General features: G+C 36.9%; 1 protein-coding gene across 1 annotated transcript in view; it reads left to right on the forward strand.

Annotated features, from left to right (window-relative positions):
- Positions 1-15,258: 15,258 nt before the first annotated feature.
- CPEB3 (cytoplasmic polyadenylation element binding protein 3) overlaps positions 15,259-20,743 on the forward strand; it is a gene marked incomplete at its 5' end in the record, with an annotated part of 53,047 nt that continues 47,562 nt past the window's right edge. Inside the window, one exon of the mRNA XM_010148305.1 lies at positions 15,259-15,349. Within this exon, the coding sequence (XP_010146607.1) occupies positions 15,259-15,349 (91 nt within the window). The remainder of the gene's footprint in view (positions 15,350-20,743) is intronic.

The raw sequence follows: 20,743 nt of genomic DNA on the forward strand, positions 1-20,743 counted from the left end.
CATTCTCATTTTCTAACAGGCATGTCAGAGCGACGTTTAGACTTTTCAGGTTTTAGGCTATCGTGACGTTTTACACATTCTGTAACTAAATTTACGGTACCATTACCATGTTTTGTTTAATTATTTTTTCTTTATTTCATTTTTCCCTGTTTCATGTAGTATAAATTTGAGAAGTGCAAAAGAATTGCTTTTAAGCAATTATTAGAATATTGTACTTACGATAATAAGCATTATTGACTTTCAGTCAATTGACTATTGACTGTCTCTAAGTTTGCTGCTAGTGTGAATCTCAAATTAGGCACCAAAAACTGAAGAAAACAAGTTGTCACCCATGAAAAGTTTCAGTTTATGTGCTAATTATTCAGGAATTAAGAACTTCAGGAAGAGAAAAGAAGCAAAACATTCAATTTCTCTGATTGTGAGACCCACTTTTCCTTCAACTGTCTATCTGTCATTCTCTGTACATCTTCCAAACCCTACAAGAAACAACATAGAATTTATATAAACAAGCAGCCTCTTAATTATTCATAAACATCACTGACAGGCACTGGATGAGATAGGGATTTTGTCGGAAAAATGATTTTGTAACTTAGACAGCTGTAGTTTAGCCATGCAAAATGGTAGAATTTAAATTGCACTGACAGTCTTACTCCTGAACTTCCTAACATTTTTTGTGTATGGCTTTGCAAAATTTGCAAGAAATGCAGTTTTCTTTTAAATTTCCTAGAGCTTAAGTATAATACTTAAGCAAAACCACAGATCCTGTTACATATTAGGATGATGACCTTCACATGATTCATCAGCCAAGTTGGAGTCTTTTGATCAACTCTACAGAGTGTTCTTGGTTTCACAAATCTAATGAAAGTAATATGTACAGAGCCTATACCGTCAATGGGCTTCAGTTTTGGGTGAAGTATGGCCTGTCTTTGTTTCATCCAGCCCTGGACTGTTCAACTTGGCTCCTTTCAAACTTCCCTTCCTTCTTTCTGTTCCTGCTTTTTGATCCCCTTTTTTTACTGAGGCTTCTCATTTGAGTTGGCCTTCCATATTCCGCTTTCTATGCCAAAGCTTAAATTTACAGGGGAAGGCCCAATAAACCCCTGTAGTCATAAGCTGAATTGTGTTCACTCACTGTGGGAATTACTCCTGTGCAAACTTAATAGCATGAGGGATTTTAAGTAGGTTTAAACAAATTCAGGGAGAATGGAGTTTTCAGAAATATTAGCTAGGAGTTCTAAATTTTAGAAATTTAGAAATTTTAACCAAGTATAACTTAGTCTGAAAATGCTGAATTGATTTTGTTTCCCCATCCCCTCACCCAGCTTCCAGATTGTGTGACTTGGGTTGAATTTTTACACAGATTGTCAGAAAAACATTTCTGATGTAAACTGAGAAAAGTATTAAGTCTTTAACATGGACATTTTTTTATATCTAATTTTCTTTTATGCCATAATTTTAAGTGGGTGTTCCAGTGAAATTAATCTTTCCTAAGTGGAAGAATTATTGGGAGAGGAGCTGATCTTAAAAAGATTCACCCTAAAAAGTTATTTTTGGCAACACTGTAAGCAACTTAAAGCTGACCTTTTAGTGAGAAATGTCAGGCAACTTTAGAAAGTGATGCTATCTATAATGTATTATGTTTCTGAATTAATCTCTCCTATATATATAAGCATGGCTCTTCAAAACAAAGAAAATCACCCACTGAATCTTTTTTGGTTTTGTACTCTGAGAGGTAAAGGCTTTTTTTTGTAAGATTTATTTCCTAAAGGAAGTCTTTGGTATTATGGCTTCTTATAAAAGTTGCTAAAATAAAACATAACTGTATTTTGAAGAATAAAGTTTAAATAGTCACTGTACCACCAGTACTACTACCTTGTCACTATGTCTGATTTATTTACACAGTAGGTGTAGATAAAATAAATTTAGGAACAGGAACTAGAACCACCAAACTATTTGTGTTTTTCTTTTTCTTTTTTTGTTATTTTTCAAATATTTTTTTTTTACAGTTATTTCTGTAATTTTCAAAGTTTTTAGATGTCATGCTTAGTCTTAGTATTTATATGGACATTCTGAATCCTCACTCCAATTGTGTGTGTGTGTTGAAGTGTGAATTTTAGGGTTCTCATTTTTCACAAGGTCTTTCTTAACATCACAAAAGGTCTCCTGCATGTTTCTTCAATCTTAAACTTACTATACTTATCTATTCTGCTAACCTCAGATTTCCTCTGTTTCTATCCTCTTTAATAAATAATTAAAACCAATTTGACAGGTTTTTGTTTACAGATTTTACTTTGCTGGTACAATCAGTAATCGTCATGATTCAACTTCTCACTGGCATCTGACTCTGAAATGCCATTTAGTTACATGTTATACAATGTACATACCGAACAATTCTCACCCTGAAAGCATTTAGACTATTAAACAAAAAAAGGTATTAAATGGGTGAATAGTTTTGGAGCTTGTGCCAAGTATTGGACCATCTTCTCAGCTATGCTGGGTGTTATCCTTTATGCATACATTTTTACTTTCACCTGGGATGGTATTATTTTGTGGGATTTTAGGTTTATTTTTTTATGCCCTACTCGTACAATTGCTTTTTCTGATGATATTTAAAATAGTATTTTTAAGATATTTATGTTTAGGTTGAGTAACAAAGTTGCTCTATTAGATTAGCTTATCTATGAACGATGCATTGCAAGATGCACTATAAAATGTCAGATCATCTCTGTTGTTCCAGCCTGCCTTCCACTGATGGGACCATGATCATGCAGTCATTCTTTTTCTCTTTTCTATTTCTCTCTAACTTTCAATTTTTTCTATTTCTTTCCTATTAAGGTGAAATAAGATTAAAAAAATCATTCTTTCCAGACCATCCAATAAAGTATTAAAACGGCAGTGTTAAGTTGAAAAGTTTTGAATGGAAAATTTAGCACTTCTAAATAAGAAAGTACTTGTGCTTTAGTTCAGGTAATGTGTTTTTTGCACGTTAGATAGTTTTGTTTTATTTTTTAAAATCTCATATGCAGGTATGACAAGCTGTTGAACTGCACTGAGCGGTTCTTGTTTGTGTGTTACTGGTAGGTCGCTGATTGAGGTCCAAGAGAGCTTCTATCTGTTTAGTTTATCAGGCAGACACCTAGAATGTGAAAGATGAAAATCCAGACCTCTTTGTCAAGTTTATCGTGTGTTAAGCAGCCGCAAATAAGGTAGAGAATTAGCAGCATGTGATAGACAATCCTGAAATGTTGTATGACATTACAGCAGTTAACAGATCATACCTCAGAAACCTTAAATCTATTAAACTGCCATGTTCCCTGTGGTCTTACAAGGAAGTGTTTTCCAGACTACTACTCAGCCTTTCTAGGCCGATCCTTTAATGCAGTATTTTACTTTGTGACGGAGATTCGTTAAAAGCATTAATGAATTAACATCTACGTGGCTAGTGTTACTGCCATTCACTGCATGACCTTTACAGTAACTGTATGTTTATAAAGGGCTAATAAATGATTAATGTGTTACCTGATTGTTAGGGTCCAATATATTAACAGATGGCTTGTAACCAAATCTAATGCCATCTACTGATGTGCTTAGTAACCATTAAGGTGTATAATAACCATGTCTGCCAAATGTTTGCAACATTCTTCATGGTTTTCACATTTTCTTTATACTGCTTTGGAAAATACCGGGTATCTTTATATGTTGTACTCCAGGATGACAATATACCTCTTCACTTTCTGTGGATGAGAATTTCCGCAGATAAAATCTTGCAAACTTTATGCTGGGTTTGACATTTCAGTGATAAGGGTCCTCAGCATGGTAGCTCCTCCGACGTTTGGTGCTAATAAATGAAGCTGTATCTGTGACTTCTGTGTAATAAAATCGGCTGAGATTTTCAGCAGAATTTACAAGTAATGTTTTGATGCAAGCTTCTGCAGGCAGGCTTACTTCCCTTGTTTAAACGGGAACACACTCTTCTGACGTGGTTTCGCAAAGTAGAAATAGTAGATGACACGTAACAATTTGTTCTTGTTGGGCAAGGGAGAAGTAACTGGTAACTGCACCATTTAAAACTACTGGAAACTCAATTGTGGTAAATTTTACAGTTTGTTTGGAGGGCTTTATTTTCTGGAGAAACTGGAAAACTTTCTCGCTATTTTGCTTGTTTGAATATAAACTTGAACCGGTGAATGTTTCAAAATATAACTGAGTCCTTAGCTCTTTTGGGCACGTAGAGGAAGGGGAATAACTTAACAAATACAGTGAAAAATAGCTGGGTTTTGTATCTATTCACATCTGTATTCATAAAGGCAACCCTTATACCAGCTATATAGATACTAGAAGTATCATTTTTATACAGCCTGCAATTATGTTTAGCCTTCAACACTTAACATTTATACTTGTGGTTTACAGTTGTCCAGAAATTAGCTAATACACTCTGGTCTTTCTCCCTCCTGTGTCTGTCTTTCTGGTCAGTGAGGTCCCAGTTTACAGTGAAAATTGAGTCTTTGAGGTCATGACCTTGTAGTTGGTGCTATTAAGTATCATCCTGCTTTGCTGCAGTTCTTCAAATTAATTAATTTCTTCCTGTATGATGAGCTGATCTCTTCTGTATTGATGATATCTTGTAAATATTATTAGTATGTTCCTATTTTAATAACTAATGTAATAGGAAAAATTGGTTTTGAGATTTGTCTTTTAAGAAATGTAGTAACATTTCTTTTGAAGATTTCTGTTTGGCACTATCACTTCTTTCCCTTTTTGTCATTTTTCCCCACTTATGTAGTTAGTTTGCTTGTAGCACCATATGAAGAGCTATATTGAAGTTCTTGTTAGATGAGCCATATCATATTCTTTCAAGAGCAGAAATCATATTTTCCAGGATATTGCATCATTAACATATGATGCTACATTATCTCTGCTTTTTATTTCTTAAAGACATCCTTGAATTTCAGTCATTAACATTACAAACAGTGTTTGTCATCTATATTTTCATATCTTGCTTCAGTTATTGCAGTTCTTTAATTTTTATTTTGCTGGTCAGATCTACACAGTACTGACATTCTTACATGGACTAGCTTTAGTCGTTCCCCAGACTGTGTCTTCCTGACCACTGACAGTATTCTCATGCACCTGATGTCTATTATTGAATTGGATAGATTATATCAATTCTTTAGTTACTGTTTGCCCTTGTTTACCTGATTTTTCTCCTCTGTATGTGAAGACTGATTATGGAGGCTACTTTATTTTCTCCTGACTATTTCTTATATGATTTTAATTCTATCAGTCTTGTTCTCCCAGGTATTCATGCTGAACTTGGTATCATTTCCTTGAATGTACTTAAGTGGCTGAACATCCTGGTTCTGTTCTTATTGCAACATTTCTTAAGGTGCCTGTCATTCTTTATTACCTTGTACAAAAAATGAAAATTGCAAATCAGGTAGTTGTTTATCTCAAGACGTTTTCCCTGTCTGGAGCAATCTTTACTAAATTTGCCCTGTACTAAATCAGTTTAGCTCTTTAATGCAAAGGGAAAGTGTTTTTCTTGTTCCTATGAGTGTCTTTTCCAATTTCTGTGAGGAGTTAACATAAAGAAGGTTTAGGTGACTCTTAATTACCTGTTCATACATGTATATCCTGCATGTGATTTCTGAATTGTTTTAATTCATTACATCCAAATGTGCAGCAGTAATTTGCATGCATAATCCCTAACAACACAAAAATGCTTATTGCTTCTTCCCTTATAGGAGGAAGAAATATCTGTTCTGGTTATTTTTCTGGGTTTTAACATAAGTATTCAGGCACCCTGTACATGAGACGGTTGTTCTATTCCACATGTCCCATATGCCTTTAAGCTCCTTAGGTAATAGAAGATGCAAGTATGCATAGTGAGTTCTCAACTCCTATTTAGAAGTAGGTGCACAGCTTGAGAGAAACTGTAGTCCTCTCTTCCTTATGAGAATGTGACTGTGACAGCTTGGGATTCTATGATAGATAAGTCGACCTGCTAAAGTCCCAGGTTGGGGAACATTTGCTGCCGAAGTGTTCTCAAACCCCATTAGGAAGAAGGTGGCAGAGTGGATTTTTGTGTGTATGTCTTTAAGTAGGTTTTAAATTATTATGCCACAAGTTGTCATGCATATTAATCATGTTGTAATAATATGAAATTAGGACTTGGATAACTTAGACGAATAATTTTAGTAATTAAAAGTATATGGCAGCTAATAGGTTAAATACTTTATTTAAATCCTGCTGGACGAAAAGTGACATCAGACTGAAAAGGTCACCTTCCTGTCTTCTCTGGGAGCTGTTTTTCATTGAGAGTGTTTGTGGCCTGTGGGTAAATATTGGTAAATGACCTGACTTCCTCGGGCCCCTCCTCCTTCCCCCTTCCCCAAACAACTATTCCCACTGTACTTAACATTTTCTTGTTTTTCCTTTGGAATTAAAGGGCTATATTGACATGGAAATGGCAAAATTACTCTCCTCTCTAAGGGTAGTTCTCCAAAGCAGTAGGTGAATATCTTGACCTATATGAACAGATGAAATGTCTTAACCACGTCTTTTGTTGAAATATCTATCTGGAGTTCTGACACCTACAAGGGTTTTTTGCTCAGTAGGCACTGTTTCCTGAACACAACAGAAATGGAGCAGAGAAGCATGACTTGAAATCTGCCAGTTAGATATTATTTTGGTCATGTTGTTCTTAAAAGCACAATGAGTTTGAGACAATATTTTGTTTGCCTTAAGGCTTGAACATATCAGTGACACTTTGTTTTTTAACCTTACCAATATATCCCGTGTCACTGATGATCAGCGACTGTGCGCAAAACCACTGTTTCAGAGAAATCCTTGAGGTTCCTTTACTGCGGGGGCCACAGTAAATGAAGCCACTGGGCAGTGGTACTTAGACAGCTGCTTGACAGTTATTACTTGTATTCTTTTCTCTCATTATCCTATAATAGCATGAGACAGACTGCTCCTATTGTAAAACTTCTGGAGACAGTAGCTTCTTTATACAGTATGGCTGTGCTGTCTTTTACATTATGTGGTGCAGACTGCAAAGTGTGATCATGTAGAACCTTTCATGCTGTAGCACCCCCAATACCCCCTTCTCCTCCGTTTGCAGTCCTTGCATATTTGTAGCGCTTTCATCTTGTGATTTGACGTTTGCACTTAAACTCGTGCTGATATAGCTGGCAAGGTGTTCTTAGGTCAATGTTAGCTTTTCCTTGCTATGGGACACAGGCATCATTCTACTGAACAGAGTGGTAGAAGCCCAAAGGTAACTTATCAGTGTTGAACTCCTGCACAGCAGGCCAATGAACCAGTTAAATTATGTCATTTTAATAGCTCAAGGGTATAATGAATGCCCTTGTAAATTTTACTGCTGACATCTTTTTTTTTCCACTTGCTTGTTTTTGTGAATTGATGATCATCTTGGGTGTAACTATTTTAATCCTATATTTTACAAGTGTTAGAAGTGTTTGTTACTGGAATCAGTAACTGTAATAGAAAGTGGATACATCAGCTTTTTGAGATGCATTCAGCAGGGACGGTGATGAGATGCATTCAGCATGACTGGTGAGCAGATTTTTATCTAAAGCATCACACTGAACAAAATATGACTGAACATAAATCCTGTCAGTGAGTGCTCAGTCAATTGTAATATCTGCAGATCGTTCCCTACAGTAATGTAATGGGTATGAGAATAATAGCTGTTTTGTAGATTCTTCTGATTTTTTTTTTTTTTGGTTGTTGTGGGGGATTGGTTTGTTCTGGATTTTTAAATACCTTGTCTAATAGTTTTGATGTCAAAAGGAAGATGTTTGAAATATTAAGTGTATTGTATTTCTGTTTGCTGGTAATAATGTCCCCTATTGGAGCATTAGGTTAGGTGATATAAGAAATTGCCTAGGTCTTTTTTCTTTACTGTCTTTGAATCTGAGGTGGAGAAATAATACTAGTGATCATGGAAGTAGTATGCTTGGCATATTACAGGAGTCTGTGTTGGAAGAATAGCTAAAGGTGCTCCAAAGAACACAGTAAGTAGGCTATTGCTTAGTGAGTCTCTGGCAGAAATGAACAACATAATACAGAACAAGATATAATTTTTTTTTTCTCTTCCTATTTGTGTTTTAGTTCATTTGGATATAAAAATTGCAAAGGTTTCACTGAAAGATTTTAGTTTTCTTATAAAATCTGAGTTCTAAAATGTTACAAGGGGGTAAAGTTTGAATACCGTCTTTACATTTCTTTGTGGAAAAATTGCTTCAGTAAGTCACATTTTCAAGGCTTTTGGATTCAATCAGAGTTCACAGAATCATAGAATGGTTTGGGTTGGAAGGGACCTTAAAGATCATCTAGTTTCAACCCCCTGCCATGGGCAGGGACACCTTCCACTAGACCAGGTTGCTCAAAGCCTCAGCCAGCCTGGCCTTGAAGACATCCAGGGATGGGGCATCCACAACTTCTCTGGGCAACCTGTTACAGTGCCTCACCACCCTCTCCAGGAAGAACTTCTTCCTGATATCCAATCTAACCCTCCCCACTTTCAATTTAAACCTCTTACCCCTTGTCCTGTCACTACAGGCCCTTGTAAAAAGTCCCCCCCCAGCTTCCTTGTAGCCCCTTCAGGCACTGGAAGGTGCAATAAGGTCTCCCCGGAGCCTTCTCTTCTCCAGGCTGAACCAGCCCAACTCTCTCAGCCTGTCCCCATAGGAGAGGTGCTCCAGCCCTCTGAGCATCTTTGTGGCCTCCTCTGGACTCCCTCCAACTGGTCGACATCCTTCTGATGTTGGGGGCTCCAGAGCTGGAGTTCTTGCATGCTCTAGAAGCTTAAACACAGAGAAGATGATTAAATATTGTTAACCAGAGTTATGAATTTTTTTTTTCAAATTATACGGATGTTTCCATGATCTGTGTACAATTAGATAATGATATATATTTGTATTAAGCTTCCTTATTTTTCTTAGAAGCTTTTTGAACAAGCTTAAAATAAAATCACCTTTTGCCCAGTGAACTTCTGGACACCTATAAAAGTAAAATGTGCTACAGTTGGTAGTGAGAAAAGACAAATGTATGAAAAGTTGATGAATTTCTTCTGTAGGCATTCAAAGAGCAATAACATAAGAAAATGTTCCCTTTTTTGTTCCAGTAAAGGAACATAATAAATCCAGCTTGATTTAATAGTGTACAAAACTAACTGGAAAGATCAAAAAAGAAAGTGGAATTAAAATAAAATTCTATTAAGAATTAGTACCTCTGCTGTAAGTTCTTTGTCATGGGCAGAGACCAATTTACCCTGTTTTTCCTTCCTACCTACTTTTATTTCTTTTGTTTTATTTCTTATTTTTATGAAATCCAATATAAGGAAAAAATTACTGAAATATCTGGTGGTTCTAGTTGTGCATGCATCTGTTGTCAGTCATGTTGTTATTGGCAGTATTCCAGCACCAAGCTGCAAGGGAAGTTTGATTCTTTGGCAAAGTGATCATTTTGCTTTACCACGTGACCGTGTTCCTCAGATTTCCTATGTTTTGAAAGATGGGGTTTTTTAACTTCACTGAGAATGCAAGTGGGATTGCATAGCAGCTGAAGCTGCCAGGAGCTAAAGTCTGCTCAGTGACTATTTAGAGCTTGCTGTATGTGATCACTCATGTGCACCATCATGGCAGATTGAGCGTGTCCCAAGCCAAACTTCCATAATTCTTTTTTTGCAGTTGCTGTTCTTGCTGCTTTTGGTTGGGATACTGGAGTGAGACAAACCTGTTTTCCTTGTGTTCTTACTAATAATCCCTGCCGCAGGTGCTAGAACAGAGTGTGAGACCAGTTTAAAGCAGTGCTGGCATTTTACCCTGTATTTATTCAAAGCTGTGCATCCATTGACTTCAGCCTCAGTTGGCGATGCTTAGCAATCCTGTGCAGCCAAATCCAGGGTTGTGTCAGGCACAGAAGGATTTGACACAGCAGTGATGACAGTGAAAAAGCTTGCATTGATAGGGAAGTTGTTTAAACCATAAGAATTTTAGCCATTCCCCAGGATCTTATCTCTTCCTTCTGATCAAAATTTTATGTGTAGTGTCCCAGAATCTAGTAAGTAAAAAATGCTGAGACTTCTGTGAGCTTGACTGGAATGTTGGTGTTCTCCTGGAAAGTTAACAGTTCAGTGAGTGGAGGCCATCTTGCTCTGCAGAGTTGGGCTGTGTTGTGCTACATACTGGTGCAGGAAGCCTGGAAATCTAGGGCAGCATGAAAATGTAGAACACTGAAATAAATTACTGAGACTGACATAATGTGCAGAATATAGGAAGCTTGGAAGCTTCATAGGAAGTCAGTTAGCAGGTGGACTGAAATATATAGACACAGGTAAATTTGTTGTTGGAAAGGTGTAGGTACCTGAGGTTTTGCTGCTTGCATACTGAAAAAATAGGTAGATCAGCTGCATCTCTCAGCTCAATGTGTATCTTATGCTACAGATGAAGATGATCATGCCAACAGGGATTCGACACATGTATAAATACATGGTTAAGGATTTTGAGTATGGATGATAGCTAGGCTTGGGCAACATGTGTTAGGTTCCTGACGTGCCTTCTCAGGGTAAAAGTTTCCATTTTGTGACTGCAGTTTAATCAATTAATGATCAGGTGTCTCTGCTGCCATAATTCTCTGCAGAGACCACAGAAAAAGATACAGCTTCAGTTTCTGGAACAAGGTGCATGTTCTCCATGCCTCTGCCATGGGATATGTTGGTCACTTCCTTTAGTTCATTAGTCCCAATTACTTTGGGCTGCCTGTTGAAGCTGAAAGAGGTAGTGAGGAAGCCAGGCTGTATTTAGGTCCCCTTGACACCTATTATGGCCCCAACCAGAGATCTGGTCTCTGCTTTGTCACCCATAATGTAGTCATATATTCTTTTCTCATTCTTTAGCTTTCCCTCTTACCAGTAAAGACATGGTTTGTGTATCTGTTGGGAGGGAACTGAAGTAGCACTAGGAATGCTTTGTCCTTACATGCCTGTGCTCTGAATCTGAGGGGGGCAGGACAACGGACACCACATTGCAGGGTATGACAAAGGGAAAAAGTTATTTTGATTTTAAGTGATACACATACACATCAATTACATACTTCAGGTACTGCTAACTAATCTTTGTTTCATAATTAAGATAACCCTTAACTTTGAGAATGTCTTTTCCCCTCCTGGAATTAGCTGACACACTGATTACACCTCAGCCATCTCCTGGAATAAGCAACAGAGTCATCTGTCCTAGAGATAAGCAGACCTCTTCAAAGGACTGTTCTGATTCGTTCCTGAAGCTGGTTCATTATGTGTATTGGATGGAGACTGGAGACCTTTGAAAAATTATTACGGTTGTCTAATTAGACTGGGATAATACATATGCACAAAAGTGTAAAATGCAGGCAAAATGCAAATTACTGTATTTACTCATTTTAGTGTCTTGACTCTGCAGTTGTTTTTTGGTGAAGCTAGTGTTTGTGTGCATTTTTAAAAATTGAATATAGAATATAGACACTGTATTTTGTGATGTTTTAATCAGCCTTATAAGTAAGATATTTAAAGGTAGAAAGTTGAAAAAGAACTTCAACTAGAAGTCCATTTCACTTTGTGATCCTTCAAAAATCTGATCCTGCATATACATTTGTGAGTTGCCACTACACTTAACATACACACCTTGAGGAAGTCTGTCATGGATGAATGTATAGATAACAGCCAAGGTCTGGGTTTTAAAGTTCCTGGACCCGTATCTTTTCTTTGTTTCAAGACTAGAGCATTGCAAGAATTGAAACACGTTGCTACACTAGAAGCTAGCAAGGAAGGAGCTACAGTCTGCACACAGCAAAAGTACGGTCCAGCGTGGGCCGGCTGGACTTTTGTTAACTTAATGATTGCTGTGTAGCCAGAGTCAGTGCCTTGTGGCTGGAGATTCCTCTTCTATCCATAATGTAGTTTATCTAAGTAGGTACTGGGATCTTTGTCTTCTCTAGAAGGTCCCAGCAGGTTTTCCAGACTTGCTGGATTTTCAAATTGCTCTTCCAAGTTTTTGATTATGCTTTATTGTTCTGTAGTTTATATTTTGATTTCTATTCATGGTCCTAGTCTCAGAACTTCCTTGTAAAGTTCTCATGTGCTACTAAGGACCTTTATGAATTGTTTCCATTGTTGGGATTGTTTGGCAGTAGATTGGTAGCCTGTGAAACAATGCAAAAGGCAAATCAAGGAGATTGAACAGTATCAGTTCACAAAACCAGGAGAACTTGTTCATGCTGAGAAATAAGGAAATATCATTCTCTGTGTGTGCAGGCTTTTTGGAAGAAGTTGCTGAATTTAGGAAACAATCTTCAAATCTGCTGAGTACAAGAGAGTTACTACTGAAATTAAAGCTACTAAGAAAAATGGTAGCAGCCCTTTTACTTAGGAGCTAGAATGTTAGCCCTGACTTGTTCATTTTATCACCCACACTACAAAGTCTGTAGTCAGCATGCATTATACTTATGCACATGCCACAACATACTCGTAAAAATCTATTGTGTTTAAATTTCTTGTACTTGATTTAGCTTGCTCAGGTACTCTAGTGGGAAGTGTTGTAATTACCTAGGTAAAGGGTTTCAATTAAATTGATCTTCCTGTGTCCAATGCAGATGTAATTTCAGCTTGAAAATATATTGCAGATTTGTATGCCCCTTAAGGTTAGACAGATCCTACATTCTAGCAAACCTGCCCTCTACAGTCTTGCCTTTGATGCTATGATTTTGTTTTTCTCCTCTTTTTTCATGTGTCCATGTGCACAGCTCCTTGGGAACTTTTAGAATAAAGTAGGACCTCCTAGGGATTTGCTGCTATAGTAGCATACTTAAAATATAACCTATGTTCATAAAGGACAGTTAAATTCAATTTGTAGGTAGTGTCCTCTTCTGAACTCACTCCTTCCGGCCTCTAAGACTGTAATCTTAGGAATGTTTAAAACTGGAATAAACTATCACTGTGGCAAAAGCAGCAGTCCTGCCCTTTTGCCGTACTTTCAGAGTTGGTTTTGCCTGCTTGGCTCTGCTATAGCTGTATACTAAAGCAGAACGGGGGACTGATCTGACTGAAAAATACTTCCCCACCCGTATTTAGGATATAACCTGTATGTTTGTTTTCATATTTTCAAAAAGATACCATAGTTCAGTGCTGTAGCACCTGACCTTACATATTCACAGTGCAGATATTTAAAAGGTATTCAAAAGAAATAAATAGACAAAGATTACTAAAATTCTTGCTTTAAGGGAAGAATATAGATCCTATTTAATCAAGTGACTCATCTATCACAGGAATGGAATGTTTTTACATCCAAGTTAGGCTTTTTCTTTTCAATCTAGCCTTGCATTTCTTTTAAGAAAGTGAATATGAAATAAACCAAACTTTTCTCTCCTACTGTGTATTACCAAGCAGTGGGTTGTTTTAAACAAGATTAAGTTTTCTTTTGGGAAAACTTCAGTTTGTTTTGGTTGGTTTGTTTGGTTTGCTTTTATTTTGTTGTGGTGTTTTTTGTTGTTGCTTGGTTTGTTTGTTTTCAAGATCTATTTTAGATTTCCTGAGCATAAATTTTCTTTTATATTTCATAGGTATTGATCCACTTGGATAGGTGAACAAGTACTCTTTTAATACAGTATACAGATGTTAGCATTCTAAGCAGCTATAGAAAACATAAAAATCATCAGCGATGAACATAGAAAATCAGTGAGTTCATTTGAACTTTAGAGCTTAGTACAGCTTCTAACAGAAATCAAGTATTCTTTGGACATCATGTTTGACTACCAAAAAATGCTCAGGTGAAATAAATGTGTGAATAAAATAATGCTAGCCCACTTACAGAAAATACAAAATTAGTGTGTTGGAGAATAGAGTCGGCAGACTAGGGAAGCAGGAGATATTTGGCAGTAGCAAGATCTGTATTTCAGAGCTTTCTGTAAGAGCAAACTTTTATTGAGGTGTGTTTATTTAAATTTCAGAACAGGCATATTGAAAGGGAGCTTAATTATACCAGTGAACTCATTCTCTTCATTTTTATTTAAAGACAACCTAAGAAAAAGAGAGTTCAAGGGAAATAATACTTGACAAAACTTGTGTTATGTTTTCTATGGATATTGCTACTTTTTGTCTGAGGACTTCAAATTTTATTCTTTCAAGCAAGAAGATTGTCTTGTAGTAACCGGCATGTGGAAAGCATTCTTGCAGAAATCTTGGGGGCATATTACAATGAAGGCTTTAATTTGCACAGTAGAAAGTTACATCATTCTTTATTAATTGTAGCATAATACAGTGTGCACAGGAAAACTGGTATCTTATACATACTTGTGCTTTAACTTTTCTTAATGATAGGGATGAGAATAAGAGGGCTAATGGTTTTTAGAAACTGACTACAAGAGGACCATTCTGTTACACTCTCCCATTGCATACAGTACTCTGAATACATGGACATGGGTAGATTGTTTCCTCCATAGCATTCTTCCTGAACTTTGAAACTGGTTATTTTAATAGGCCCACTAAAGGTTGTTTGGGTTTGGTTTTTTATTATTTTTTAAATTTTTCCCTTTTACTTACTTAAAAAACCAGAAGCTGAACTACAGCAAATTAAAAATGGGAGATTCAAACAATACAAACCAACCCCTGCTCAGGTTTTTGAGTGCCCTAGTCTGAAAGTGTTGCATAGCCTACTTTGCTTTTTGTTTTGTCTTGCATCTTGTGTACTTTCCTTAAGCCTGTGAGATTCGTGTTAGACATTGAAGAATTACTTGGTACTTTCTGGAACAAATGTGGCTGTTGGCATCTTGAGCGTTGCTTGCTCCTGCTCTGATTTTAAGGTAGCACTGTGACAGAAAGCAGAATATGAAGCTGTCAAACAAAATCGCTGAATTCTGAAACAATTTCACTTCTGCAGTGTAAACACTAACATTGCTTTATTCTCATTTTAATTATAGTTTTTAGAATTAACTATTGTTTGTGTATATATATCTAGAAGTATTAAAAAGTCTCTCTATAGCAGTACTAGTGAAAGCAGCAGTTGCAAAATGAAAGGTACAATTTTAACAACTGAAGACTTATATTTATCACTTTTTTGTAATATAAAAAGTTCTGTCACAAAGGAATGTATAATTGGATGTTGGGGTTTTATAAAACAAGAAATGAGCTTGTGTTAGAAAATTATTTTTTCTATAACAGTCTTTCCTTTTGTTTTTTTTTTTTTTTCTCCCTTCTAGGAGAGGAATAGGCCCTATGACACTTTTAACTTGCACTCTTTGGAAAATTCCTTAATGGATATGATAAGGACTGATCATGAGCCTCTGAAAGGTAAACACTACCCTCCCAGTGGCCCACCAATGAGTTTCGCTGATATAATGTGGAGGAATCATTTTACAGGTTAGGAATATTCATATGTCCATGCTTGCTTGGTATTTAAAGAAAAATTAGCTTTTCAGTTTTGCTATAAACTTTTTGCTAATGAATGAGTTGTCAGTTATGTAAAACTTTTGTTTTCCCATCGTAAGATAATAATCTCTACTGTAGGAAGTAAGGCAAAATGTGTATACATTTGTTACAAGTGCACAATCATACTAATATCAAACTGGCATTTCCAAAACTTCGTTCTGTGTATGAGCAGATTGCACAGTTGGGTCTCCTGCTGCAGTCACTCAGTTCAGAAAATGTGTAATGCAACTGGAGTCCAATTGCTATGTTCAACATTTTATTCCAAGTGAATAACACTCTATTCTTTTTGGATCATCAGCTAGTATACAGGGTTCTAAAACAACCACTGTATCAAACTTATTCTCTACAGTTGTTTCATGTTTCTTTAAAAAAAAAAAAAGAGTATCTTAATTTGGATTTCAGATTGTTAGGAGGAGCCAAAAGCTATTAGAAGTTAAGTGCTGAGAAAGTTTTGATTATTTATGCTACTAAACAGTGTTTGTTCTACCAGGTGTAGCATTGGAGATGAAACTATTTTTAATGCTTAGCTGATAGTGAATAGTGAAAGGCTGTGGCAGCACTTCAAGGAGTAAATATTCCTGATTGACCTGCACACTCCTCTGTTTTAAACTTAACCAGTGAAAGATTAAGAAAGGTACATATTCTCACTCACATGCATTCTTGCTGACTTTGAAGACTCAAGCTCATAGTAAGCCATATACAAAGGAAGTATTGAGCTAGAAATGATTCCCAAACTCTTAAGTCAGGATGCTGGAACTGATAGAGAAGAAATTTAGTTGTGTATGCACTTCCTATGCTACTGCTTGTATACATTCTTTTCTGTTGTCACGACTGCCTCATTTGCTCCCTGCACCATTCATTTATTACATGTGGACAAATATTTTTTCTTGGTCTAAGGTGTTACACCTTTTTCACCATCTTTCTGGGTATGGTGGTTTTTTACAATCCTACCAAACTGGGTTTGCTACTTGTGGCCCTTTTAACCTGCACCTTCCACTATTAGAAACTGTACTACTCTAGAAAAAGACTTCATCGTATAAGTGCAATTTTGATTATACTTTTATTATTTTCTTTATAACCTTTTTTTTAATTGGAATATTAACACACAAAATAATAATGGGTATAGTCCTAAATGCTTTTGTGTTGTTGGGTCATTCTTTTAAGATTAGTTTCCAATACTTAGCTGAGTTAGCCTGTGTAAGTGTTGCGAGTGATATATTCCGCAGGTGCACCTGAGTGTCATAATGCTATTTAATGTTGGTGTTTTGCTGAGGTAGAAATGAAGCTATTGGTTATTAATTGTAAAGTTTGAGTTGATCTTCTCTATTCACCAGTGGGACTAGTGGGCAGGCTTTTTGTCTAAAAAACACTTGTCACTTACTGGATGTACTATTTCTAACTATGTCCTTTTCTCACTCAGTGTGCTCCCCTGTTTTGGCCTTCCTGCCCCATTACTTAGCTTGCTTCCACTCCAGGGACTGTTGGAGAAGTCTTGTTTGCTATTAATAATTCCCTGTCTTGCTTTCTTTTGCTCCTTTAAGTACAGGGCTTACTTTGCTAACGTCCAGCCTTGGCTTGACCTAGCGTGCACTTGCTTCTGCTCCTGTTTTCACACTATGCAGTATGACTGGCAGGATTGGTAGGAGTGGTCGTTTCAGGACACATTCATTCTCCCTTCCAAGAAGTGTTGTCTTCGTCTGTGTCACAGACCTATGCTACTATTTTAACTCAGCCCTTTTCATAAAAACGTATTTTTCTGCGAACATTGATCCACTCCTCAAATCACTTTCCTATTGCATTTTCGTTACTGCCTTTTCTGTGAAAATTTATTTTGACTCTTCCCTGTATGTCCAACTTTCTCCTGTTCATCTACCAAAGATGCAGAGGGTTTTCAACTGCTGTCCTTCTCTTAACCTTCCTCAGATTTCACCTGATCTTGTCTTCTAAAATCACTTGGTTTTTTCCTTATTTATCATTCTTCTCCTTAATGTGTAGCAGCACGTTTTAGCCTGTAATCACCTTGAGAAAGTACGTCATCGACTCTGCTTGCTTTTGCTTGTTTCTTGTCATTGTCACATTTTCATTTATCCTCACCTTGAAGCTTTTTGAATAAACTGGTTATGTAACTCAGCTTGATTTCCCGCCCCTCCCCGCCCCCAGTTCCTCATAGACATTCCGGTGTGTATGCCTCTTGTGTGAAATTTAAACTGCTTTTTCTGGAATCTTAACCAAATCTCAGAGCTACTTCCTCTTCATTTTACCTCCTCTGCCTTTCATAGCAAACTAGGTGTGTTTTTTCCTCTGGCATCTGTGACGGTCAGCTCTCTTTGTGCAGCTTTTTCTTCTGTAGATAGAAAGTAAAGCAACCACCAAATCCTGGTTTAAAAAAACAAAGACACAAAATGAGCTGGCTTTCAAAGTACTTTTTGAATTGTTCACCTTTTAGTACATGAGCCTTTTTTTCTCAAACAGTTTTTGCTAACAGCGCTTACATGTCAGTTGGCCTTGTATTTACTCTCCGAATTTTTAAACAGAAGGGGTGAAAAGATGTGTACCAAAAGCCTTTGACTTTGAAACAGAAAGATGTAATTCTAGAAAAGCTATATGTGTCTTAGAGCCTCCGATGCATGTTACAAAGCCACTGCAGCTATTTCAGGATCGTTTCAGTCTGCCACTGGCAGCGAAGTTTTCAGCAAATGTGGATGTTTAGAAGTACTGGCTGTATACGTACTCATTAGTAAAACACTGCAGGTGGTTTAGCAAGTTCGAAACTTCACTTGGAACGCAGCCTCTTGGCATATGTCCCCTGCAGATCCCAGCAGATACCTGAAAGAAAAATAATTATCCTGGATGTAGAACAAGGGATCTAGATTAGAATGTGGATGTGAGGGTTAACCATAAAAGATTCTGATGTGAAGACCAAATTGAAATGATTCTGGGATATTTTCATCTCATTTTGGGCTGTAAGCTCCTCATGCTCTGCATTGTTCAGTGGAGTTAGTGGAAAAGCTCAGGAGTAAGCAAGGAAGAGTCTACCCTCATGTTTTAGTAGTTGAAGCTGCTTACTTTCTCTGATTCTGAGGAATGATCAGACTTTGTCTTGCAGGCTATGAAAATTGGCCTTTATTTATTTCAAGGTCACGAAAGCAGCTCACTTTTTTTTTTTAAAGCATGATCTACTTGGCCTTGAGAGGGCGTGGAACTTACTTTTTGGAGGGGATGTTGCTCTCAAGTGTGGAAGAAGAGAAAGGCTGAAGGATTGTTAGTGCAGCAGAAACTAACTGATGCCCAGTCTTGCAATATTGAATTATTGATACGGAGCGAGGGCTAACTCTGTCTGATTGGCAGGTTGGCTTGGTGCTCTCCAGCTAGGAGACCTAGGCTCACTTACTTCTTTTTGGGTGTTTCTTGCTGTAAGAGAGATTTGATACCTAGCTCTGAGGCTTCTGCACTTAGATATCTACGTTGCATTTTATCCTGACTCCAGTCTTGCGAGAAGGTGTTCAGTGTCATACTCTGCTTCTGCCTAGAGCTGTTTTCTTTCTCAGCTTTTCGTACCAGATAGGGGTACCCTGCTGTAGGTTCCTGTCATTCTGTCCCTGTAGTCTGGGAACTGGGTAACTTTACAGATTGTTTGCTATTTGCATGCTGTAAGATCTAAAGACTGTAAACCCATTAAAAAGGAAGTCTCGTTTTCTTTTCTTCCAAGACAGTTAGGCAGACTTCCTTACCTGCTTTCTCTGCCATCAAGGCCAGCTTCAACATTTTCCTTTTCTTTCAGTCAATACTCATAAACCCTTTTTTCCTTTTGAAAAGGAGGGGAAAAAAGGGGAAAAAAAGTACAGCAAAGGAATTGTTAAGCTGTTTCTAGTTAAAGATTAATTACTGTATATGGTGAAGGGTATCTGGTTGTTCCCCATGTCAGTCATAACCAGACTTATATGACAGAAGTGTGCAATATTTTCTAAGATGTTTTTCCTGAACTGACTTATTTTTCTGAGTAGCCAATAAAATATATTACATGCTACGTAAACAGGGGAGTTTTGCATTAATGAGGAAAGGATATATTTGCAGTATTTTATATCACGCTGGTATTTACTACTGCTTCTACCTAATGCTGTAGGGCAAAACTGAATTACCAGAATAGCTGTGAGTAGATGCTACTTATTACTGACTAAAACATTTCTTTCTTACATCAAAGTGTCTTCTGCCTATGGTGTAATATGTCACTTTGGCAATATGTTTATCCTTGTCAAACTATTGCGTTACAACACAGAAGCATTCTGATCTATAAAAAATATTTTGATCAGTAGTAACTAGCAGCTGCCTTTGTTCTATTTTTAAATAATCAAATATTTCAGCTCTGTTTGATCATATGCTATGCACATGTGCTACTGACAGGTCATGAAACTGAATCAAAATATAAAATTGAGGAGAGAAATCATGTCCCTGTGAAACATTTATTTTAACTCTACTGTTATGGTAGATAACTGTAATATTTGGGTTTTATTCCAAATCACATTGGAAACAAAGTTTGTAATGTGCACTCTCCTCACTAACAAAAAATCTGAGGTTTTTATGAAGTATCAGTGGGACACATCTTCAAGTATGAGTATTGGGAGACCATACACATACAAGGAGAATTTCAAGAGTAGGTTTTATTGAAACTAATTTTAATGGATATCATACTTTTAAAAGATACATAAAACATGTGCTGACTATGTCATATTACTTCAGTAGAATATACATGCACCCTGACTGTCCTAGCATTTGTTTTTCTGAGATTGAGACTTTGAATACAAATGTACGACAGTTCAGGGCTAGTAACATCATCTGCAGAGAAACTTTGAATTTTGATTCTCAGTGCTTAATATGAATGATGCCCATGTATTTGCACAACAGAAAACTGAAGTTACTGGGGTTATTGCTTTTTAACTGTTATGAAGACTGTATCAGGTCATAGGAAAACTAAGTAAAACCTGAGTTTTTCTGCTTACTTTTAATAAATGTTGTTTGAGGTTTGACAGCAGCGTTTGACGATTACATGCGCCTTACAGTGTTGTAATACATATGGAATGGACCTTTACTTTTCCATCTTGACCTTCAGTTAACTTCAGTGCATGCCACCAGATTTTGTTCAGCTGTGATTGTTCATAAGCTTTTTGTAAGCAAAGTAAGAAGTTTGCCACATGACCTGAGGAAAGCGAAGGTAAATGGATCATATTTGCGTTTGCAGTCAGCAACTGAACACTAAGG

Source organism: Eurypyga helias, unplaced genomic scaffold, assembly GCF_000690775.1.
Source record: "Eurypyga helias isolate BGI_N326 unplaced genomic scaffold, ASM69077v1 scaffold35243, whole genome shotgun sequence".
NCBI lineage: Eukaryota > Metazoa > Chordata > Aves > Eurypygiformes > Eurypygidae > Eurypyga > Eurypyga helias.